At 35.1% G+C, this 26,008-nt stretch overlaps 1 protein-coding gene across 4 annotated transcripts in view; it reads left to right on the top strand.

Moving 5' to 3' along the window:
• Positions 1–26,008, top strand: part of CDK13 (cyclin dependent kinase 13) — a 125,623-nt gene that overhangs the window by 71,249 nt on the left and 28,366 nt on the right. For all 4 annotated transcript variants that reach the window (XM_061415377.1, XM_061415375.1, XM_061415376.1 and 1 more), the window contains exons 6-7: positions 13,989–14,178; positions 15,469–15,525. In XM_061415377.1, coding sequence (XP_061271361.1) covers positions 13,989–14,178; positions 15,469–15,525 — 247 coding nt within the window. The remainder of the gene's footprint in view (positions 1–13,988; positions 14,179–15,468; positions 15,526–26,008) is intronic.

Genomic DNA, 26,008 nt, shown 5'->3' with positions numbered 1-26,008 from the left:
TGATGGGATTGGATACCATGATCTTTGTTTTTTGAATGTTGAGTTTTAAGCCAGTTTTTTCATTCTCCTCTTTGATCCTCATCAAGAGACTCTTTAGTTCCTCTTTGCTTTCTGCTGTTAGATTCTAACTCTTGCTTCTTGTCTTGCATACAGCTTTCTCAGGAGACAGGTAAGATGGTCTGGTATTCCCCTCTCTAAAAATTTTCCATAGTTTGTTGTGATCCACACAGTCAAAGGCTTTTTCATAGTTATTGAGGCATAAGTAGACGTTTTTCTGGAGTTCCCTTGCTTTCTCTGTGATCCAACTGATTATGGCAATTTGATCTTTGGTTCCTCTGGCTTTTCTAAACCCAGCTTGTACATTTAGAAGTTATTGATTCAGGTACTTCTGAAGCCTAACTTGTTGAAGCCTAACTTGAAGGATTTTGAGCATCACCTTGCTAGCATGTGAAATGAGTACAACTGTATAGTAGTTTGTACATTCTTTGGCATTGCCATTCTTTGGGAGTGAAATGAAAACTGACCTTTTCCAAACCTGTGGCTGCGCTGAGTTTTCCAAATTTGCTGACACATTGAGTGCGGCACTTTAACAGCCTCATCTTTTAGGCTTTGAAATACTTCCGCTGGAATTCCATCACCTCCACTAGCTTTGTTTTGCTTCCTAAGGCCCATTTGACTTCACACTTCAAGATGTCTGGCTCTAGGTGAGTAACCACACCTTTGTGGTTAACTCCGGGTCATTAAGACCTTTTTTGTATAGTTCTTCTATGTATTCTTGCCACCTGTTTTTAGCATCTTCTGCTTCTGTTAGGTCTTTGCCGTTTCTGTGCTTCATTGTGTTTATCTTTGCATGAAATTTTCCCTTGTTACCTCTGATTTTCTTGAAGAGGTCTCTTTCCCATTCTGTTGTTTTCCTCTATTTCTTTGTGTTGTTCACTTAAGAAGGGCTTCTTGTCTCTCATTGCTACTGTTGTTTTCTTATTAATGAGTTTTTATGCTTCTTTGTATATGTCATATGTGTTGTGCTGTGCTGTGCTTAGTCACTTGGTTGTGTCAGACTCTTTGCAACCCCATGGACTGTATAGCCCACCAGGCTCCTCTGTCCATGAGGATTCTCTAGGCAAGTGTTGCCATACCCTCCTCGAGGGGATTTTTCCTAGCCCAGGGGTTGAACCTAGGTCTCCCACATTGCAGGCAGATTCTTTACCGTTTGAGCCACCAGGAAAGCACATGTGTTGTATACCAGACCTTATCAGATACATTTTAAAAAGATCTTCCCCAGTCTGGCTTGTCTTTTTATTCTCCTAATTGTCTTTTGCAGAGCTGAAGTTTTCAATTTTAATCAAGTCCAGCTTCCTTCACAAGAACCCCATTTCTTTTTCCCTGGTTGCAATTTTGGTGTCATTGTCAGGGGTTTTCTGTTTTGTTATCTTCCAGGAGTTTTTTGTGAGAAGGAAATGGCAACCCACTCCAGTATTCTTGCCTAGAGAATCCTGTGGACAGAGGAGCCTGGTGGGCTGTTGTCTTTGGGGTTTCAGAGTCAGACACGACTGAAGTGACTTAGCAGCAGCAGGAGTTTTTTAGTTTTGCATTTTGCCCTTAGGTCTATGATGTGTCTTGAGTTAATTTTTGTAAAGTGTTTAAGGTCTGTATCTAGATTCTTTTTTTCTTTTTTGTTGTTGCCATGTCTATGTCCACTTGTTAAGCAGCCTTTGTTGAAGACTCTGTTTTTCCACCAAAATGCCTTTGCTCTGTTGTTGAAGATCAGGTGTCTAGTTTTGGTATTAGAGTAATGCTGGCCTTTTGGAATAAGTTTGGAAGTAGTATTTCTTAGTTCTTCTTGTATTTTCTGGAAGAGATTTTAGAGAACTGATACAATGTCTTTCTTAAATGTTTGGTGAAATTCCCAGTCAAGCTGTTTGGGTCTATGCTTTCTGTTTTGAAAGGCTATTAATTATTGATTCATTTTCTGTAATAGATTTGAGCCTATTAAGATGATCTGTTTCTCACTGTGTAAGTTTTGGTAGGTTGTGTCTTTCTAGTTGGTTCATGTCATCTAGAATATACAATTTGTGGTCATAGAGTTGTTCATATATTCCTTTGCTATGCTTTTAATGTTTGAGGGAGCAATAGTGATGTGTCTCTTCTTTCATTTCTAATATTAATAATTTGTACTTTTTCTCTTTTTTCCCTTAGTTAACCTGGTTAGAGCCTTACCAATTATATTGTTCTTTTCAGAGGATCAGTTTTCAGTTTCACTGATTTTTCTTTTTGTATTGATTTCCTATTTTCAATATCACTGATTTCTGTTCCAATTTTTATTATTTCTCTTCTGCTTACTTAGCTCTTTTTCTGGTTCCTTGGGTGGATGCAGAGGTAATTGATTTTAGAAAAGAACATCTAAAATCAATAAAAAATATACATATATTCCATGCTATAATTTTGCCCTAAGCGATAGCTTTGCTGTATCCCAAGTGTTTTGGTAAAGTGTGTTTTATTTACTTCAAAATATTTAAAAATTAATTTTTAGATTTCTGCTTTAACCCACCTGTTATTTAGAAAAAAAATTTTTTAATGTATTTTGCAGTTTTCCAGCTATCTTTCTGTTACTGATTTCTAGTTTAATTCCATTGTGGTCTGATAGCATACTTTGTATGATTTCTATTCTTTTAAATTTGCTTAAGTGTATTTTATGTGTGTGACTGGGTCTGTCTTGGTGAATGTTTCATGGGGAATTGAGAAGATGTATTTATTCTGCTGTTTTTGAAGTATTATACAGACATAAATTAGATCCAGCTGACTGATAGTGGTGTTCAAATATGTTCTTACTAATTTCTTTGTATTGAATTTGCCAGTTAATCTTAGAGGGGTCTTGAAGTGTCCAACTGCAATGGAGAGTTTTGACACTGTTTTAGGATTATACACATTATACACATGTTTTGGAGAATTGATTCCTTTATGTAATGAGCATTCCTTATGTAATTCTCCACTTTATTCCTCTTGACTTCTTTTGCTCTTAACTCAGCTCTATCTGAAGTTTAATATAGTTTCTCCTGCTTTCTTTTGCTTAGTATTACTCTGTCGGTCTTTATATTTAAAGTGGATTTTTTTTTGTAGACAACATACAATTGGGTTGGGCCTTTTTAAAAATTCAGTACAACATTCTGCTCCGCTAATTGGTATATTTTAGACCATTGGCATTTAAAGTACTTGTTGATGTATCTGAATTATTATCGACCGTAATTTGTTTTGTTTTCCATTAGTTACCCTTGCTTGTTTTTCTTCTTTTCTTTTTCTGCCTTCTCTTGTCTTTGTCTTTTTATATGACTCTGTTTCTTCTCTTTTCTGAGCATATAAATCCTTAAAAAATTTTTTTTTAGTTGAGCTTGTGTTTGCAATGTATGTTTACAATTGGTCCAAGTTCTCTTTAAAATAACATTATACTACTTTAGGTTGTATGCATGAGTTCATGCTTCAATTGTGTCCGACAGTCTTTGTGACCCTGTGGACCTAGTCCACTAGGTTCCTCTGTCCATGAGATGTTCTGGGCATGAATACTGGATTGGGTTGCCATGCCCTCTTCCAGAGGATCTTTAGGTACCTCCTAACAGAGGATTCCCATTTCCTCCCTCCTATCCCTTATAACATTATTGTTATTCATTTTACTTATCTACAAGCTGTAATCACTCAACTCATTTTTGCTATTATTGCTTTAAACAGAAAGACTGTTTGGTCAGTGAATAATAAGGAAAATATTTTATTCTACCTTCATTTAAGTTGGTCAGTTTTTTTGGTTCAACACTTTATAAATAGTTCATTTCACTGTCTTCTTGCTTGTATAGCTTCTGAGGAGAAATCCAATATGCATTTTATCTTTCCTACTGTATAGGTAAGTTTTTTTTTTTTTTTAACCTGGCTTCTATCAAGGTTTTCTTTTTGTCTTTGAGTCTCCGCAGGTTGCATGTGATAGACCTAGGTGTAGATGTTTTGTTATCTATCCTCCTTTATATTTAAGTTTCCTGGATTTGTGGTTGGATATTTATCATTTGAGGAAATTTCAATCATTATTAGTTTTAGGTTTTTTTCTGTCCTTCCCCCATCCCCTTCCTCCTTCCTTTTTTCCTCATTCTCTTATTTGTTTCTGGCATTCCTATTTACATCTATGTTGTTATTGTTCCACGTTTTTTTGGACTTTCTTTTTCACTTTCTTGTTTTCCTTGGCATTTCAGCCTTTGGAAGTTCCTTTTGACATATCTTCAAGCTCACTGATTCTTTGCTTGTTTAAATCTGGTTTACTGATGAACCCAACAAAGCCATTCTTTGTTTCTCTTACAGTATTTTTTATTTCCATCATTTCATTTTGGTTGTTTCTTAGAAATTTCCATTTTTCTGCTTACAGTACCCATCTTGCATGTTGTTTATTTTTTCCATAAGAGCCCTTAGAATATTAATCACTGTTACTTAAAATTTCTTGGTGTGATAATTCAATTATGCTTGGTTTTCCATATTCAGACTGTGTTTTAGCATGCCTTGTAATTTTCTGTTGAAAGGCATATATAATATATTTAGTAAAAGAAAATGAGATAAATTGACTTTCAGTGTAAGGTTTTATATTTATCTGGCTAGCAGTTAGGTTGTGTTTGGTGTTTGCTGTTTGCTGAAGCTGTATCAGAGGCTAAAATTTCCTTCCCTGTTGTCTTTTGGTTTCCTTGGAGACTTCTTCTTAAATAAGGTCTGAGATGCATAGTTATTTTGTAGTACCCTGTTCTTACATATGATGGTAAGTTATAGGGGGAAGGGAAGTGTTCTGTAGTCCTATGATTTGGCCTTAGTTTTTTAGAGAGTCTCTATCCTCAAGACATGTTTACCTGTTTTCTTGTTTCTGTTCCCTCTTAAGTGAGACAGGAATGCTAAAAGGAACTGGAGTGTAGTGTTTCTTTACCCTAAGTCAAAGACTAGAGTGTTCTGGAATTGGATATTTCCTTTTTGCTAGGCTGATGAGGCTCTTACTGAAGCCCAGTTGGTTAGACTCTGGTAAAACAGTTTCTCTTGAGGACAGACCTTGTTCAAGAACAGAATGCTTTAGGGCTATTTCATCATGACTGTTTTCCCCCTCACTTTCCTGGAAGAACAACTTGCTTTTCAGTGTGATAGATAACCTGGTAGGGTTCCTGGTGATGAAATTCACAAAAGTGGTGGGGGGCTTCCCTAAGACTGGAACCCCTGGAGTTTTAACTTAAATTTGTTCATGCTGAGTCTTCAGCAATTTTTCAATCACAATTTAGGCTTTCCTATGCTGGTAATGGTTGTTGTGGTGTTTTCTACTTCTGAGCTTTGCTGAATTGATGATTCTCTGTATCTACCTATCTCTGTCACCAATTTTGGGGGCAGTGGTTTGCTCTGTGACCCCAATTCTCTGATAATCTAAGAACTGTTGATTTTTAGTTGGTTTTTTATTTGCTATGAGGATGGGTGTGGGAACTTCCAAACTCCTGACTGCTGGATTGGAAACCATAAGCCCCCTGTGATGATTGCTTTTATTTATTCTATATTTTACTTATCTTACTAAAGAATATAACATATCTCAAGGTGATAAAGCTTTCTTTTTCTAGCTGCATAATATGGCATGGTATGCATAAACTGGGCTGATTTAACCATTCTTCTTGATGGGCACTCAGTTTACCCCTCTTTTCCCATTACTAACAGTACTGCTAGAAATGTGTTTATACATGTATCCTTGCATGCTGCTTATGTCATTTCCTTAGTTTACTTCCAAAAGTGTGATATCCAGGTCAAATGATATTTTCTTTCGTTAGCCTACTTTGTCAAAAAATTGTAGCAGTGTATGAATTTCCTTTCATTTGGATATCACTAAATATTGTCAGCCTGATAGGTAAAAATGGTTTCTTGTTGTTTTTTTGATTTAGTACTTTCCCAATTAGAGTGAGGTCTGAAGCATCTTTGTCTGCCATTTCAGATTCCTGAGTGCATCTTTATTTGTGATATTGCCATTTCTTTCATTTGGGTTATTTGCTTATTCCTTATAAATTTGTATTCTAGGCCCAGTTGTTAATATATTTAAAACTTATTATTTGTATTCCTTATAGAAAAGTCAGAAAATGGCAGCATAAGAAGAAAGTAAAAATCACCCATCTGCTCACAGAGATAAACTGCTCTTAGAATTTTGATATTGGACATTTTTCTAAGCATATGTATGTATATAAATTCCTACCAAAATGAAATTTTACTTGGCGTGCTATATAAAAATATTATTACATGCGATTTTATGTTTAAATACAAAATAAGAAAAAATATCAAGCAAGAGAAAAAAGCTTTTTGAAATGTAGGTCATGACCTACTAAATTGATTTCATGACACACAGTTTGAAAACATTGCCTAAAACTATGTAAATATGCAACCTTGATAAAAGAAAAATAAAAATATGAGAACAACAAATATATCCCTTAATTCAAGATAACTTGAATGTCTCCTATGTTTTTCATTTATTTAGTTTTTTTCAGACATTTAAAAAATTCAGTATTACTGAAATGCTCAAACATAATTAAAAGTAGACAAAGTAGTATGATGAATCCCACTGTCTCCATGCCTTACATTTAGCAGTTATCACATTTTGCTAATCTTGTTTTATTGAGCAATCCATATTTAAATTTACCTAGTTGTCTCAAAAAATATTTTTCATAATTGGCTTTCATTGAATCTGGATGCAAGCAAGAGATCTGCACACTGTGTGGTTAATATTATCATAAGTCTCTTGTGATCTATAGTATCTACTCTTGCCTTTAAAAATTTTTGCTCTACTTATTGCTTCCCTGGTGACTCAGACAGTAAAGAATCTGCCCACAATGCAGGAGATTGCAGTTCGATCCCTGGGTTGGGAAGATCCCCTGGAGGAGGAAATGATAACACACACCAGTATTCTTGCCTGGAGAATTCCGTGGACAGAGGAACCTGTGGGCTATAGTCCATGGGGTCACAAAGAGTTGGACATGACTGAGCATTGAACATTGATTGAAGAATAGACCATGTTTTGGGTTTGACAGATGCTGTCTTTCATGGTAGTAAAGGACAGAAATGGTATGGACCTAACAGAAGCAGAAGAGATTAAGAAGAGGTGGTAAGAATACACAGAAGAACTATACGAAAAAGATCTACATGACCCAGATATCAACAATGGTTTGCTCACTCACCAGAGCCAGACATGCTGGAATGTGAAGTCAAGTGGGCCTTAAGAAGCATCACTACAAACAGAGCTAGTGGAGGTGATGGAATTCCAGCTGAGTCATTGAAGATCCTAAAAGATGATGCTGTGAAAGTGCTGCACGCAATATGCCAGCAAATTTGGAAAACTCAGCAGTGGCCACAGGACTGGAAAAGGTCTGTTTTCGTTCCAGTCCCAAAGAAGGGAGTGCCAAAGAATGTTCAAACTACCACACAATTGCACTCATCTCACATGCCAACAAAATAATGCTCAAAATTCTCTAGGCCAGGCTTCAACAATAAGTGAACCAAGAACTTTCAGATGCTCAAGCTGGATTTAGAAAAGGCAGGGGAACCAGAGATCAAATTGCCAACATCCGCTGGATCATCGAAAAAGCAAGAGAGTTCCAGAATAAAAATCTACTTTACTGACTACACCAAAGGCTTTGACTGTGGATCACAACAAACTGTGGAAAATTCTTAAAGAGATGGGAACTCCAGGCCACCTTACCTACCTCCTGAGAAATCTGTATGCAGGTCAAGTAGCACCAGTTATAACCAGACATGCAACAAAAGACTGGTTGCAAATTGGGAAAGGAGTAGGTCAATGCTGTATACTGTCACAAGTTTATTTAACTTACACGTAGAGTCCATCATGCGAAATGCCTGGCTGGATGAAGCAAAAAGGTAGAATCAAGATTGCCATGAGAAACATCAATAACCTCAGATATGCAGATGACACCACCCTTATGGCAGAAAGCGAAGAAGAACTATAGAGCCTCTTGATGAAAGTAAAAGAGGAGAGTGAAAAAGCTGGCTTAAAACTCCACATTCAAAAAACTAAGATCATGGCTTCCGGTCCCATGACTTCATGGCAAATAGATGGAGAAACAATGGAAACAATGAGAGACTTTATTTTCTTGGGCTGCAAAATCACTACAGATGGGGACTGTAGCCATGAAATTAAAAGACGCTTGCTCCTTGGAAGAAAATATATGACCAACCTAGACAGCATATTAAAAAGCAGAGACATTACCTTGCCAACAAAGGTCTGTCTAGTCAAGGCTGTAGTTTTTCCAGTGGTTATGTATGGATGTGAGTTGAACCATAAAGACAAGCTGAGCACTGAAGAATTGATGCCTTTGAACTGTGGTGTTGGAGAAGACTCTTGAGAGTCCCTTGGACTGCAAGGAGATCTAACCAGTTAATCATAAGGAAATCAATTCTGAATATTCATTGGAAGGACTGATGCTGAAGCTCCAATACTTGGGTCACTTGATATGAAGAACTGACTCATTGGAGAAGACCCTGATGCTGGGAAAGATTGAAGGCAGAAGAAGAAGGGGATGACAGAGGTTGAGATGGTTGGATGGCATCTCCAACTCGATGGACATGAGTTTGAGCAAGCTCCAGGAGTTGGTGAGAGACAGGGAAGCCTGGCGTGCTGCAGTCCATGCGATCGCAAAGGGTTAGACATGAGTGAGTGACTGAACTGACTGAGCTTATTCTTCTAATCCTGTAAATGGAAGTTAGCTATAGATGATAGATGATTAGATGTAAGTTCACATCTTTGGCATCTGTACTTCAAAAGTGATGCTGGAAACTTTTTTTTTGCAGTTTCTGTGGGCAGGAATTTGGGAACCTTAGCTAGTCAGTTTTGACTTGAATTCTTTCATAAAATAGCAGTGAAATGTTGACTGGGGCATCATCACTAGAAGGTGTAACCAAGGTTGGAGAATCTATTCCAGGTTGGCTCTCTCACGTGGCTGGCAAATTGTAATTCACTGTTGAGGGAAGGTCTCAGTTGTTAGTGTGGACCTTTCACAAGTGTTAATTGATTATTTGACAGCCTGGAGGCTGGCTTCATAGGGCAAATGATCCAAAAAATTTTTAATAATTTTTTTATATTGAATGTGTATGTCTTTTCAGAGAACAAAAGTTCATGTCATCTACATGTGGGGATAGTTTTAGCGCTCATGTTTCAGTTCTTACTCTAATTCAGTACGGGCTTCCCTGGTGTCTGAGACGGTAAAGAATCTGCCTGCAATGCAGGAGACCTGGGTTCAATCCCTGGGTTGGGAAGATCCCCTGGAGGAGGACATGGCAACCCACTCTAGTGTTCTTGCCTGCAGAATTCCCATGGACAGAGGAGCCTGGCAGCCAACAGTCCAGGGGGTCACAAAGAGTTGGACAAGTATAAATAGAACGCAAGACATTATGTTTTAACTTAACACAATCTGTTAGACTTATTTTTTAAAACTGTTTTAATAATATTTTTATTTAACTTAGTATATCAATAAATTATTTCATTTGGAAACAATTTAACAAATTATCAACATATTAATTTTTTTACTTGTAGTGAGTTTTTGAAATCAGTGTATGTTTTACATTTCAGGGACATTTAGAACATCCACATTTCAAGTAAGCAGTAGCCATATGTAGCTAGTAGTCACTGTATTGGGCTGTTCAACTGTGGATACTCTTTGTATAATTAACTGTGTTACTTAATACCATCAAAGATAGTGAGATAGAGGTATCAGCTGCGTAATCTTTGATAATCTACTTTAACTCAGTATCATCAGTATATTTCCATATCAGCAACATACTTCTGCAATATTTTTCAGAGTGCATGGTATGGTATAGATATACCATGTTTTTCTTTTTTGCTTAATGTTTTTAGGTATTATTACTTTTAGTGAACATGCTTATAGAAAAATCTTTTATGTCTTTATTTCTTTGTGCTAAATATCTATAAAAGCCCCTGCTATGTTAAAGGGTACAGGATTTTTAAAGCTTTGGGTGCCTTTGTCAAGTTATATTTTGTAAATATGCCAGTTTACTACTGGCAGCATATAACAGTGTATGTTTACGTCATACCTTTGTTAATACTGTGTTGATTTCCTTTGGAAATATTTTCCTCTTAGTTAAAAGTGGTATATGATTTGTATATTTTTATTAATAGTGAGATTAAATACATAGGCATCTGCATATTGACAGTTCATTAATTTTTCATTTTCCATTGTTGTCCTGGTCTTTTGTTGGTTCAGTTCAGTTCAGTTGCTCGTTCGTGTCTGACTCTCTGTGACCCCATGGACTGTCCATCACCAATGCCTGGAGTTTACTCATACTCATATCCATTGAGTCAGTGATGCCATCCAACCCTCTCATCCTCTGTTGTCCCATTCTCCTCCCGCCTTCAATCTTTCCTAGCATCAGGGTCTTTACAAATGAGTCAGCTCTTGGCATCAAGTGGCCAAAGTATTGTAGTTTCAGCTTCAACATCAGTCCTTCCAGTGAATATTCAGGACTGATTTCCTTGCAGTCCAAGGGACTCTCAAGAGCCTTCTCCAACACCACAGTTCAAAAGCATCAATTCTTCTGTGCTCAGCCTTCTTCACAGTCCAACGCTCACATACATACATGACTACTGGAAAAACCATAGGTTTGACTAGATGGACCTTTGTTGGCAAAGTAGTGTCTCTGCTTTCTAATATGCTGTCTTGGTTGGTCATAACTTTCCTTCCAAGGAGCAAGCGTCTTTTAATTTCATGGCTGCAGTCCCCATCTGCAGGAGCCCCCCAAAATAAAGCGTGTCACTGTTTCCACTGTTTCCCCATCTATTTGTCATGAAGTGATGAGACCAGATGCCATGATCTTAGTTTTCTGAATGTTGAATTTTAGGTCAACTTTTTCACTTTCCTCTTTCACTTTCATCAAGAGGCTCTTTAGTTTTTCTTCGCTTTCTGCCATAGTGTGGTGTCATCTGCATATCTGAGTTTATTGATGTTTCCCCCAGCAATCTTTTGATTCCAGCTTGTGCTTCATCCAGCCCAGCATTTCCCATGATGTACTTGGCATTAAGTTAAATAAGCAGGGTGACAGTATACAGCCTTGACGTACCCCTTTCCCTATTGGGAATCAGTCCATTTGTTGTTCCATGTCCAGTTCTAACTGTTCCTTCCTAACCTGCATACAGATTTCTCAAGAGGTCAGGCGGACTGGTATTCCCATCTCTTTAAGAATTTTCCTCAGTTTGTTGTGATCCACACAGTCAAAGGCTTTGGCATAGTCAATAAAACAGAAGTAGATGTTTTTCTGGAACTCTTTTGCTTTTTCGATGATGCAACGGATGTTGGCAATTTGATCTCTGGTTCCTCTGCCTTTTCAAAAACCAGCTTGAACATCTGGAAGTTCATGGTTCACATACTGTTAAAGCCTGGCTTGGAGAATATTGAGCATTACTTCATTAGCATGTGAGATAAGTGCAATTGTGTGGTAGTTTGAACATTCTTTGGCATTAACCTTCTTTGGGATTGGAATGAAAACTGACCTTTTCCAGTCCTGTGGCCACTGCTGAGTTTTCCAAATTTGCTGACATAGTGAGTGCAACACTTGTACAGCATCACCTTTTAGGATTTGAAATAGCTCAACTGGAATTCTATCACCTCCAGTAGCTTTGTTTGTAGTAATGCTTCCGAAGGCCCACTTGACTTCACATTCCAGGATGTCTGGCTCTAGGTGGGTGATCACACCATCATGATCATCTGTGTCATGAAGATCTTTTTTGTACAGTTCTTCTGTGTATTCTTGCCATCTATTCTTAATATTTTCTGCTTCTGTTAGGTACATACAATTTCTGTCCTTCATTGTGCCCATCTTTGCAATAAATGTTCCCTTGGTATCTCTAATTTTCTTGAAGAGATCTCTAGTCCTTCCCATTCTATTGTTATCTTCTATTTCTTTGCATTGATTGCTGAGGATGGTTTTCTTATCTCTCTTTGCTATTCTTTGGAACTCTGCATTCAGATGCTTATATCTTTCCTTTTCTCTTTTGCTTTTTGCTTCTCTCCTTTTCACAGCTATTTGTAAGGCCTCAGACAGCCATTTTGATTTTTTGCATTTCTTTTTCTTGGGGATGGTCTTGATTCTTGTCTCCTGTACAGTGTCATAAATCTCCATCTGTAGTTCATCAGGCACTGTGTCTATCAGATCTAGTCCCTTAAATCCATTTCTCACTTCACTGTATAGTCATAAGGGATTTGATTTATATCATACCTGAATGGTCTAGTGGTTTTCCCTGATTTCATCAATTTTAGTCTGAATTTGGCAATAAAGAGTTCATGATCTGAGCCACAGCCAGCTCCTGGTCTTTCTTTTGCTGACTGTATAGAGCTTCTCCATCTTTGGCTGCAAAGAAGATAATTTTTTTTTGGTGTTGACCATCTGGTGATGTCCATGTGTCAATTTTAGTATTTGTTCTTCTGTTGTGGAGTCATTTTAATTTTATTTTCTAATTGTTTCTAATTTTAAGTTCTAATTGTTGCTGGCATGTAAGAAGTCTTTTTTTGTGTGAAAGTCATTCAGTCCTATCCGACTCTCTGCAACCTCATAGACTATATATAGTCCATGGAATTCTCCAGGGCAGAATACTGGAGTGGGTAGCCTTTCCCTTCTCCATGGGATCTTCCCAACCCAGGGATCGCACCCAGGTCTCCTGCATTGCAGGCAGATTCTTTAGCAGGTGAGCCGCAAGGGAAGCCCCTGGACTAACCTTTTTTGTACACTGTTTCTAATGTATCTTTTTCTTTTTTAAAAATTCTTTTGAATCTGTGGAGATTGTCATCTCTTCTACCAGTAATCTTGTTTTTTTCACTTTCAATATTTGTTTTTAATTTTACTTACTAAGTTGTAGAACAGTTAGTAATAATGAACATTCTAGTCTTGTGTGGAACACTTGCATTTTACTGTTAAATATGACAGTAATTGTTTGTTTCAGGGAAATACCATTATAAACTTTTAAGAAAATATCCTAATGGAAGGTTACTATGAAGTCTTTGCTCTAGTTGTTTTTTTTATTTTTGTTTTTTTGCCTTGCCACCTGACTTGCAGGATCCCCAGAGCACGGATTAAACCTAGGCCCTGCTGTGAAATTGCTTTGTTCTGACCACTGGACTGCCAGGCAATCCCCTTTGCTCTGTTTTTCATCAGGAACTGATTGTGAACTTTCTTCCGATGTCTTTTTGGTGTATTGATAGCTTTTTTACTTTGAAAGATAGATGTATGGAATTTTATTAGCTTTTTCAGTCTTGAATTGGTAAATTAAACTGCTTGAGTTAGATATGTATAGACAATAGCTTTGGACTCAGTTTCCGCAAGTTGCGTTTAAGAATTTTGAATTTATCATTTGTATCGTGTGTGTGTGCTATGTGCTGTTGTATGTTTTAGCAGTAGGATTAATACGTTGATTTTATAAAATTAAGCTGTAATTTGTATGCTTTCACATACTCTGGAGCTGCATAAAAGAATTAAATTTTGCATTTATTGAAGACTTACTAGAAGACATATAAAGCCCAACTGGACCCAGACTAATTTTTTAATTAAAAGTAACCCTTGTAACATCTTTAAATTTTCTTTGATGAACTATACTAATTTTTTTCAGCTTTTGCCAAGAAACAGTTTGTTCAGTAAGTAAAACAGCTAAGAATTTATTTTATATTAATCATACCCAGAAACTATGCAGTGTGAAAATATGCCGTGTTGATTTTATATCATAGCAATTTTCTTTAGGGGAAGAAAGTTGGTTAGATATCTCCTTTGGATGTTATTGATACTAGATTCAGAGAGAAGAGAGTAAACATTTTTAAATGACAAAAGTATCAGTTCTTTTAAAGGATTAGTTTTCTCCCCAGCACTTTTTTTTTTTAAATTTTGAACCTGTAGTAAAGTTATAAGAATAAAATCTTCAATGTATTAATTATTCTTGTTCTTAGGTGCATTTTATTTGGTGTTTGAATATATGGACCATGATCTGATGGGACTGTTGGAATCAGGCTTGGTTCATTTTAATGAAAATCACATAAAGTCATTTATGAGACAGCTCATGGAAGGTCTGGATTATTGTCATAAGAAGAACTTTTTGCATCGAGATATTAAATGTTCAAATATTCTTCTAAACAATAGGTATGATAAAAGTTTGACATATATTTTTAAAATGAATCTTATATATTATCTACCTTGATGAAATTTAAAAATTAGTTTTTTATTGCTTAAAATATTTTTAACATAATCAGTATTACAGTTTGGACTACATCTGAAGTTGTGTTAAATATACTTCAATTAATTAACTTCCAGTAATAGTTTGTAATGTATGTAGGATAAACTTTGTTGACTTGTTGAAATTCCATCTCCTCAATCTAAGCAATTTAATAGAATTAAAGTGGATCAAACCTCTGAAGAACTTTAGACTCTTTTTAACCTTATAGGGATTTAGGAGTCATAAAGGCCTGAGTTTGAATCCACAGAGTAGTTTGAATCTATATACTAGTATCCATAAACGATACACTAGTTAAAGTGAACTGGGGAAAACTATTTAACCCCTCCTTTTGTTGTTGTTGCTGAAGAACAACTGTCATACCTCAATGGAGGAGAGAAAGGGTAGGAAAGACTACTGAGCATTATAAGCACCTCCCGGCTCCCAATACTTAGTTGACCTTCTTGTGTGATAGTCTTCCAAATGATATGAATGGTTCTTCTAACAATATGATTTTAGTTCTAGATTAAAAATGGATTTTAGAATCTTTCTTAATTTGGATTTTTTTAAAAAGTCATCACAGTTTTTAAGTGAACTATTTTTGAAGTGTTTATATACATGTATGTATGTACCTACATATATAGTCAAAGTTTATGTTAAATATTTTACTGGTAGCATAAGCTGAACTCTGATAATTCTATTGTAATTGCTAATGTTTGTTAAAGTGAGGCATGCCTGATCCTGATTTTAGTTAATAGGAAGTATTCTGTAGAGCACCTAGTCACTCTTAAGAATTGGAAAATTGAACATAAATTTAAAATGATATGATTTGGTTTTGTGCATTTGTGGCTGGAATTTAACAGGTAATCTGTATTATTACTAAAGTAATACAAGTTGCTTCACTTTGTTAATTTTCATTGAAGTGTACTTTTCTAAATAGGAACTGGATAATACTGAGAAACTTCTTATATTAGTACTTTTATGTATAATAATATATATAATAATAGTACTGATATAATAGTAGCTGAAATTATTCAAAGAAAAGTACTGATTTTTTTACCTTATATTGTTGTGAGCTTATCTGTTTGCTTTTTCCTATAGAGCCTTGGGTACTGCAATGTAATCAAAGTTACTAAGTAGTTTTAGAAATAGAAGAGAATGTGTACCATCAATTCAGAATAAACTAATACTTTTTGTTGATTTTATCTTACTTCCATCAGAGGACAGATAAAGCTTGCAGATTTTGGACTTGCTCGATTGTATAGCTCAGAAGAAAGGTAAGAATATTTTCAAATGAATATTGTAGACATTAGTGAACAGTTTAGAAGCTATATTAATACCTTATTGATATTTTTTTAACAAAAGGGGAATTTTCTTTTCATGGTTAAATACATAAAATAATGAAGTTTTATATCATGTTGGGTTGACTATTTATAAGAATTTGTACATTAAATCAATGTAAAAATAAAAGATTTTTAATATCTCGAGGTAAATATAATTTTCTTTTAAAAGTTTCTTAAATGAGCTTAGGAATTTTTTAAAAAGAATTAATGCTTAAATTTCTAATGTGTATCTAGACATTAAGATGTTTGTAATTTTGTGTTTAATGAAAAACCTTAGTAAATGCTGTTTATGCTACATGTTTAAGCTTATTTTTTGTTTTAGTTATTATTTTGAACTTCCTTAAACATTTTTTTAACAATAGTTATATCTCTAGTTGTGTCTGTTAAATTCCTTACAACCTTTTACTTAAACAACCTACTTCTTTGTGTGGAGTCTCTGGTTAAGGTTGGGATTTGTATCCCATTTAGCTCCAAGGGATGATGGTACTGAAATATGACTTGTCTTACAAGGATTATTCTCAGAAGAATAATACGGAATTTCAAAATAAAATATTTTTCTGAAATAGTGCAGCTTATGTAGATAAACTATGCATTTAACTGGGTTTATTATCTCCAGTTTAGCCCATTCCTTTCTTGTCAGACAGTGTTGTTTCTTTATATTGATATATGTTATATATATGTAAATTGTTTATGACAATTCTGTAATTTACTTAGTGTAATCATAATTAGATATAGTAAAGTGTCAGTTAATTTGGAATTCCTAACAATAAGTATTGATGTTCACTGAATGTTTGCCAGTTTCTGCTTACTTGAAAAAAAAATTCTTTTTAAAAGTACTTTTTTAGAATTAAAAATTGGTTTATATTTTAATCTTGTAGTGCCTGTGACATAACTCTGAAAATTATTTTTAGAATTTAGAGGTTTTTAAATGGTATGTTTGGGATACATTAGAGTTCTTTTTAACCTCAGACCATGGTATGGACAGGTTGTAACAGACAGTGTTCCAGTCCCCTATATGTACTTTAGCCCTAGCTTGTCTGCCTTTATTTGTTTTACCTAATTAATATTTAAAGGAAAGGTTGTATGCTTTTGCTTGTTTGCTTAAGTTGTTCTAGAGCTTAACAGCTTCATTTCCATTTGAGAAAACAGACCCAGAAAGGATTGAGTGACTTGAAATATTCAAAAGTATTTGTTAATATCATCTAGAGTATGTAGCTTGAAGTTTCCAACTTCCACTTATTCTTTCCATCATATATAATAATGCCTCTTGATAGAATTTGAAGAAAAAAAATATATAGGTTCATAAGTGTACTTAATCCAAAACTTCACTTGCATAGCTGGTTCACTGAGATTTCATAGTAGTTTTGTTATCCTTTCTTAATAAAAGTATATGTCTCATACTTTGACTATAAATCCTATTCCTCTTGTTTTCATATTAGGTTTCAGTGGAGATGGAGAACAGCTAAATTACCATTTTCCATCTGATGGTTCTTTTTATGCAGATATTTGTCTACATTGGAATAAGTATGTTTCAGAAAACCTGTAGAGCCAAATTTTATGTCTGAATCCACTCTCCCACTGAATTTTTTTTTTAATGGAATGTAGGGTTTCAGTGAAGTGTCAGGGGTTTGGCGTGTTAACTGAGGCTTGGTCCTCATTGTCTTGCTGAATTGAGAATTTAAAATCCCATAACTTTGCATTTTCAGGTAATGTATACTGAAATTTTCTGCCTATTCAAATTTGCAAGTTAAAAACTTGGTGTATCATTTTGTTTTACAAGCAGATAGCCTATCCTTCAGGGTTATATAGTTTTAAAAAATTACTTTTTTCAGATTCAAATAATTCTGATTTCTTTAAAATCAGTAAAGAAGTAGGCTTAACTTAATGGGATGACTTTAAACATATTATTCTAGTAAATTTTAATAATACTGAATTTCACTGCCTTTAGCAGATTCACTGTATTATCCCAAATTCTCTAGATATTTCTTGAAATACACAGCAAATGATTTTCATCCATATTTCTTTGTTATTAGAACCAGAAAGAAACCATAATATCCCGATCTAAATATTAAGATAACTTGGAAAAACTTTGAGTATAATTAGCTATTACAGATAGAGTGAAGTATTCAAGAAATTATCCTAGGTTTTTTTTGTTTTAAAATAGAGCAAATTTCAGCTTATCACTGTAATTTGATTTGGTATGTCTTTTTTTGAGTGAAAAAAACTGGACAGAGCTACAGCTAGTGTGTAGGAATTGAACATGAAGTAGAGGGTGACCAATATGAATCTCTAATGTCCTGTGTGCTACAATAGAAAAAAGGTGAACCACTGGGGGGAAAACAATTCCTTTAAAGTTGAAGAATCATTTTCTCATTTTGAACATCAGTATTAATGCTTTGCCTTATTTGGCCTTGGGGGAAAAAAAGAACTTGAGAATGGGAGCTTTTGCCCCATTTCCTCATATCCGTTCAGTTTTTTAGTAGCTTGTTTAGGTCCAACTTTTCCCAGGACTTTCAGCCACAATGATAAACCCTCTTTCTGAGTGTTTATTTTACTAGGTCTTGGCCCCAGTGCTTTTCTAAGTAGTGGGGTTTCTTTTTCTCTTTATGTGATTGACTCATATGAAGAAAAAAATACAGTTTGTATAGAAGTTGAAATTAATTTCACTTTTAGAGAAGAAACTATAGCTTAGAACATTTACTTCTTTAATGCTAAGAACTCAAAATCCTTAGGCCTAAATTAGGAAACTTTGGCTCTAGGCCTGGCATTGCTGTTTTACCAGTTGTGGAATATTGAACAAGTCAGTTAATCTCTCTGTGTTTCATTATTCTCAACTTTTAAGATAAAGGATTTCAAATATCTAAGATATTTATAGTTTATTGAAAAACATGTATTATTTCTTGGTTCTGAAAGTTAACATGAATAAAAGATTTTTAAACATTTGAAGACAATATTGCCATCTAGAGGCTTTTCATAAGATTGCCGTTAAAGCCAAAACTAAATTTTCCCAAACCTATGTAGGGTATGAATGGGAGAGCCACCTGTTGCTGCTTGTCCAGGTTCTAGATGAAATTATGTTCAGAATTAATTGCCTCCTTAGGGCTGGTCGTTTTCTGTTCTTGTCTTTTCACTAGAGCTAAAATTGTAATTATTTAAAGATAGGTATCATTATTTTAAACTTTTGTGTTTTATATGCCTTAAAACATAAAACACATTCATGGTAACTGCTTGATTAATTCTGATCCTTGAATATGTTGTATTAATTATATTAAGATTAGTTGTTGGCCCTTCAAATATTATATTTTATTTTTGCCAAATAAAATATACTCATTTAGTCTTCCAGCAAGTTGTGTGATACTTCCATTTCTGAATCTCCCTTAAATCACCTTGTCTATCTAACAATATTTTGATAGCATCAGATATTTAAAATTACCTGCAATTTACCATGAAAATTATTTATAAGTCTGATGACTTTACAATTTATTATCTAATTAGCCACATTAAAGTAGAAGCTTTGAAAAATAACTGGTGGTGGTGTCACTTCCCTAGTGGACTAAAGAAATAGTGTCTGCTTTTTTTCCCCAAAAACTGTTAATGAGACTTATTTGCAGAAGATACTCAGTAGAAGTTGAAAATCAGAATATTCAATGTTGAGACCATTATTTCTGGATTTTTACAAAGTTAGTTTCTAGCCATCTGAGAGTAACAGCTTGTTAGAGTTACTGTTCTTTGTTTTCTAATTTAATGTCTGAGGGGTTTTATGTGTGTCTGTCTGCTAGGTTATGGAATTTATTGCTTGGAATTTAATTGTGGGAATAAATTGGAATGAAAAAATTCTTTTTTTTATTTTTAGGATTGTTTTAAGTATTAATTTATTCTGTAATACTAAGAACCTCACTGTATATTTTTCAATGTTGTTTCTTTTTTAGTAGGGGTGAATTTGTTTTTTTCTGTGTGTGTGTGAAAAGACTGGGTAGACATGTCAATACCACAATTTTTTTAGTCCATGAAGAAAAAAAAAATCGTCAGATGTATGGTGTCACTTCAGTTTGTGTTTTCTCTTTGTGATCTAAACAAAACCATCTTTAGGATGTTGACTGTGAGTAGCCAAACCAGTAGACCAAGTTCTAAATGTTTAGTTTTGAGGACTCTGGATTTTCATTTATTTGTCTAACTTTGGATGATCTATTTTCATTATTACATCAGTATTTTAGCTTTCTTGGAATTTAAATGTCCTAGTTTTAAAACAGTTTCAGTGTCTTATACTTTTGTTTTTACATTTGTAAACACAGTATCCTAATCATATAATGAAATATTCTCTTGATAACACTATAAATGATTATTACATTGGGTAATTCAAGATTGGTCTTATTCACTGCTAATTCCATCTACCTTTGAGTTTTCTTTTATATTAGAGTCCTGTCTGCATACTTTCTCTGTGTTTGCTTTTTCCTCATTAAGCACTAAGATAAAACTGAGGCATGACACAATTTTGTGAAAGTTTTGTGTAAATTATCATAAGTTTTTCTTTGACTTTAATAAAAAGTCATTTTTGTTGTCTCTGGTCAGTATTAACTTTATTTATTTTTTTTTAAATTTTATTTTATTTTTAAACTTTACAATATTGTATTAGTTTTGCCAAATATTGAAATGAATCCACCACAGGTATACCCGCATTCCCCATCCTGAACCCTCCTCCCTCCTCCCTCCCCTACCCATTGAAACATGTATAATATCATGTATGAAACGAGTCTCCAGTCCAGGTTCGATGCACGGATGCTTGGGGCTGGTGCACTGGGACGACCCAGAGGGAGGGAGAGTATTAACTTTAAAAATATATTTAAAAACTTACTTCAATGTTTATTAAAACATTTAAAACATAATTAAAACATCCCTGTCTTTTTTAAAGTTCTTTTGCCAGTTCTCTTCTCTCCCTGGCTCTGTCTCCTAGTTCTAGAAATAAGCATTTGCTCAGCCTTCTCAGGGAAATGATAGTCAAGTGTAGTCAGAGCCAGAACCAAGTACTTTTATAGGTCTCATGTGGATATTCTCCTGGAGACAGCAGTGTGTATTGAAGGTGTAAACATCAGCATTTTATTTTATATTATCACTTTGGCTGTACTTTGGAAAGTAAATTGACCTTGTAAGCCTGTAAGCAAGGGCAATCAGTTATAAAGCTATTGAATAAACCTCGGTAGGATAATCATAGCTAAACTAGGCAATGGGCATAGCTGTTGTAAAGATGGAGATGAATTTCATCATAAGATACAGAATTGTTAGAATTTGATGGTTGACATGTTGGTAGACATATTCCTGCCTTTACCCCTATGGTAAGATTTCTGCTTAAGGAACTGAATAAATGACTTATTAATTAGGGTAAACTAAATTTATAACAAAGAGAACCTCAGAATTCAGTGGCTTAAAGAATAAAAAGTTTGTATTTCTCACTCAATAATCTGGAATAGTTGTTACTTTACCTTGATGCAAAATTGAGAGTAATTTACCATATTATTAGAGGAAATGTTGACTCTGCTTCACACAGTCATTTAAGGATCCAGATTGGAAGATTTGCTGTCTTTCTTCACATGCCTTCCAAGTCGGTCACCATGTCTGTCAGCTTGAAGCTAGAAAAGAGAAAGGAGTGGTGTTGTGAGCCAAGCTAGAAATGGTACCTGTGTTCACTTTCCTTTGGCAAGAACTTGGGCACAAGGCCATACTTAACTGCAGTGAGGATGAGAGATGTAGTGTAGGTGGGCAGCTCCCGTCAAAGAAAGGAAGAACAGATTTTAGGAAACAGCTTTGTAGTCTCTGCCATAAACTGTGATGCTGTTTGCTGAGACAGGAAATGGGAAGCAGGTTTACAAGATAATAAATTTCCTTTTATGTTAAGACATAGGTATTTATAGGACTTCTAAATTTGCATGTGTTATAATGTGCAAGTGATCCTAAGATGACAGCAATTGGAAAAAAAATTACTTATATTTTTCTGTAGCAATCTTATGATACAGAAATTTATTTTTCTAAGAAAATATCAAAAGGAGGAAAGTGGGATAAAATTAGAAGGGAATGGGAAAAGGGCATGAAGAAAAGATTGTGTTTATTGTTATATATTGATAGTTATGGCATAAGTCAGTTGATTAAGAATATTAATAAGTACTTACTATATGCCAAACACTGACCCAGGTAATACCTGTTGGCTGCGTATTAAGAGATATAAAAGATTGACCAAGTCCCTGGTCTCATTTACACGATCATGAAAGAAGGTAGACCATGAACCTATTGGGTAGAAGAAAGAATTTAAAGTACTAAATACTAAAAAGCAAATAAAATAGTTTCTGAAGGGTCATTGTGAGTGTGGCGGGTGGCGGTGGGTGGGGGGTGCTAGGGTAATTTTAGCTAAAATAGTAGGATAGAACTCTTTGTGAAGTAAAAATGAGCTAAGACCAGAGGGATGAGAAGAGAATAACTTAATGAAGATCTAGGCAGATAACATTCCAAATAGAAGGAACTCAGCACCTGCAAGGCCTGGAAACAGACTTGCAAAGTTAAGGGGCCAAGATGTTTCCCAGTGTAACAGGTACTCCAGGTTACAGTCTTATCACTGGAGATAAAGTTTAAATTTTATTTAATTACCGTGGAAAATCACTGGACAGTTTAAGCAGCTGACTGATATGACCTGGTTTTATGCTTAAAAACCATAAAAATGGGGGAAGAAGGCTAGAAATGGAGGCAGGGAAACTAGTTAAGAGACTGTTGTAGGAGTACCAGAGAAAAGATAATAGTGGCTCATACTCAAAGTGAGCAGTGACTCAGATTTCCTTGAAATTGTGGGAAATGGTTGGATTTAGGATCTATTCGGTTGTAGAGTTGACAGAGTTGTTGATACATTAGATATGAGATTTGACGGAAAAGAGAATCAAAGAGGACTCCTGGGTTTTTGACTTTAGAAGCAGGGTTAGTATTAGAAATAGGTCCCAGATTTCTTTTGTAATTTTGGTAAGTGTTTACGTAGTAGATTCTGAAGGATACATGACATTTGGTCATACAGTGAATTTACTTAGCTGAACTCTTTCCATGTTTTCCTCATATAAGTTATGCTCTAAAAGAATTAAGTGTAGACTTTATGTATTGTTGGAAAAGTGAAGTATTTTAGAGCTTATTTAGTTATTTCCCTTTATGCGATTTCTTTTTTCATTTTTTAAGAGTATCTTTAACAAAGTTATCAACTATGGTTTGTGAATTTTACTTGGATTATCCAGGATCTCTAAACACATCAAGGGCCTAAAATCTTGCTCTGATCATCTGCCTTACCTTTTACCTGTTTAGACCAGACAGAAGACCGAGCTGCCTGCCAGCCTGGGGATACACCGTTAGGGCAGTATTTGGCTCTGTTAGAAGTACAGTGACGCTTGTGGGGCAGTAGGGTCGGGAAGACCATAACCACATCAAAAGGCCCCTGAGGTCCCCAGTCTTAAGGGCAGTGTTGGAATCTACTACTGATAACCTTTGATCTCTGTTCTGTTGATACTTAATTGAATGTAAAGAGAAATGCGGATGGTACTTTGTTTTATAAAATGTATACATCAGTTTCAGTATTTACTTCATGAAGAAAGAATTTTCACAATATAGATTATATTAGTGTTTTAAAATTGAACTTTCTATGTCAGATATTACAGTTAAATGTTTCCAGTATTTACATAGTTGTAATTTTTCTTTTGACAGCAACTAAATATTTGGATATATTTGGAAAAGCTGCTAATTGGTATACATTAAATTCTTTTGCTATGTACCTGGAAGTATATTCCACTAGTCTCTGTTAATCATTTTTGAGTATGTAAATATTTTTCAAGTGAAAATAAATATTTTCACTTCTGATTTTGATGAGTTAATAAAAAAGTGAACTACTCTAATTTTAACTGCTAAAGATGACTGTTTCTGAATGTTGCCTAGAACTTGTTATATAGTATTGTTAAAAAGCAAAATTCAACTGAGTAAATTTGAAGATCTAGTTGGCTTATTAAGCACTTGATGAATCAGGCAGCATCCCATCTAGCAAGTAGAAAGGAGCTCCAAAGATCTATACAAAATGGAAGATTTTTAAAGGCAGAGGGGGTAGGGACAAGGAAGTTATACTAGCAGAAAGCAGATTGGTTGTAGCAAGGTTGTTTTCCTTTAAGGGATGGTGGGGTTGTCTATGTGACAGATTACCTCACTAGTGCTGACCAGGAAATTCCAGACTGATTGATTAAGATGAAGTTTCTGGGATGGCTTGAACCTGCAATTAGGTTAGATATTAAGTCTTGGTTTGCTGGTGTGGGGTTTACACAAGTAACAGACCCATTTTGGATCTATTGTTTCTTTTTAAACTATGTAAAATAATCTTTCATTTAAATATGAACTTTACTAACCTTAATTTGTATAATCTTTCCACATATTTCACCCTTTTATTTTTTTAAATATAAAAACATTTCTAAACATGAAAAGATTAAAGGTTAACTATTTACTTGGCCATTTTAAGTAAACATTTTTCTTGAGACTAGTTGTACCTTAATAACAAGACCACAGGTTTCATATGCTCACAGACCCTTGAAATGTTTTAGAAAACTACTTATCATATTTTTCTAATACTTTGCCTCCCCTCTGCCACCAGCTAATTCTTGTATGTCACCTAAAGTTGGGGCCATATACATTAAAAGGTCTTCCCTATGTCCAGCACCGTTCTGGGCTTAGTTTGTGGGGTTCATAATAAAGAATGGTCTCTGAGGCCTTTTGACTTTCTTGGAACATAGAGAAAACAAAATAGTTCAATACAATGGTAAGTATGGTGTAAGTTTAAGAATATGAAAATGAATCTCTCTTTAAGAATAAGTCTCTTGTTAAAACGAGATTAGACCTTATGGAGACGGATCTTTCACTGTGTTTTAAAGGAGGTATAGGTTTGAGTGCGAGTAAAATGGGAAGGCACTTCAAATTTAAAAGGAGGTAGGACATCAAGAGGTGAACATATTTTTAAATGGTTAAATCCAGCTTAATTAGAATATCTAGAGTTTAAGAGACTTCCTTATTATACGAAGTGATGCTAGTAAAAACAAGCAAAAATCACTAAGGAAAATAATTTAGTAATGTTAGAAAAATCTAATGCTTGTTGGCTGTTGAAAACAGACTATCTTCTCTGTTTTCACAAGGTCAAGTATTCTGTTTTCCTGGCTTTATAGTCCTAACTGTGGTAATGCTGTGATGTCTAGATCAATGCCTTATAGTATAAATGTTTAAATTATTTGGAGAAATTTGGCTGTGTGGAAGCAGGCTGCTTGGAACTTCAGACCTACAAGATGGCAAGAGGGAATTGCTTTGTAAATTATATGCTCCTTTTTATCCTTTCCCAAACTGGTCCAAGTTTAAGCCAACCTCAGGTGGCCTGGCTTGGAATACAGCCGTTCTGGGGAATTTCCTGATATAGCTTTTGTGTTCTTGTGATTTGGAGACTATCTGGAAAGAAAGAGAAGTTTAGAATTGATCTAAAGATGTATATGATATATGTGTATGTGTATGAAGACACATATATATGTGTTCATTGTTAGAAGATTAGATAAAGTCTCTCACCTATTGCCAGTGGTTCTTTACAGAATAAACCTGATTTGGAGAGAGAACACAGCCCCGCCTATCAACAGAAAATTGGATTAAATATTTACTGAGTATGGTCCCAGGCATCAGAACAAGACCCAGTTTCCCCTGCAGTCAGTCTCTCCCATCAGGAAGCTTCCATAAGCCTCTTATCCTTATCCATCAGAGGGCAGACAATGAAAATCAAAATCACAGAAAACTGACCAAACTGATCTTATGGACCATAGCCTTGTCTAACTCAATGAAACTATGTGCCATGCTGTGTAGGGCCACCCAAGACGGATGGGTCATAGCAAGAGACTTCTCACAAAATGTGGTTCACTGGTGAAGGCAATAGCAAACCACTTCAGTATTCTTGCCTTGAGAACCCCATGAACAGTATGAAAAGGCAAAAACATATGACACTGAAAGATGAAGAGCCCCAGGTCAGTAGGTGCCCAGTAAGCTACGGGAGAAGAGTAGAGAAATGACTCTAGAAAGAATGAAGAAGTAGAGCCAAAGCAAAAACAACACCCATTTGTGGATGTGACTGGTGATGGAAGTAAAGTCCGATGCTGTAAATTGCATAGGAACCCTGGAACATTAGGTCCATGAATCAAGGTAAATTGGGAAGTGGTCAAACAGGAGATGGCAAGAGTGAACATCTACATTTTAGGAATCATGAACTAAAATGGACCGGAGTGGGCAAATTTAATTCAGATAACCATTATATCTACTACTGTGGTCAAGCATCCCTTAGAATAAATGGAGTAGCCCTCATAGTCAACAAGAGTCTGAAATGCAGTACTTGGGT

The sequence above is a fragment of the Bos javanicus genome, chromosome 4 (genome assembly GCF_032452875.1).
Source record: "Bos javanicus breed banteng chromosome 4, ARS-OSU_banteng_1.0, whole genome shotgun sequence".
Classification (NCBI taxonomy): Eukaryota; Metazoa; Chordata; class Mammalia; order Artiodactyla; family Bovidae; genus Bos; species Bos javanicus.
This window is presented reverse-complemented; position numbering and strand designations above follow the sequence as displayed.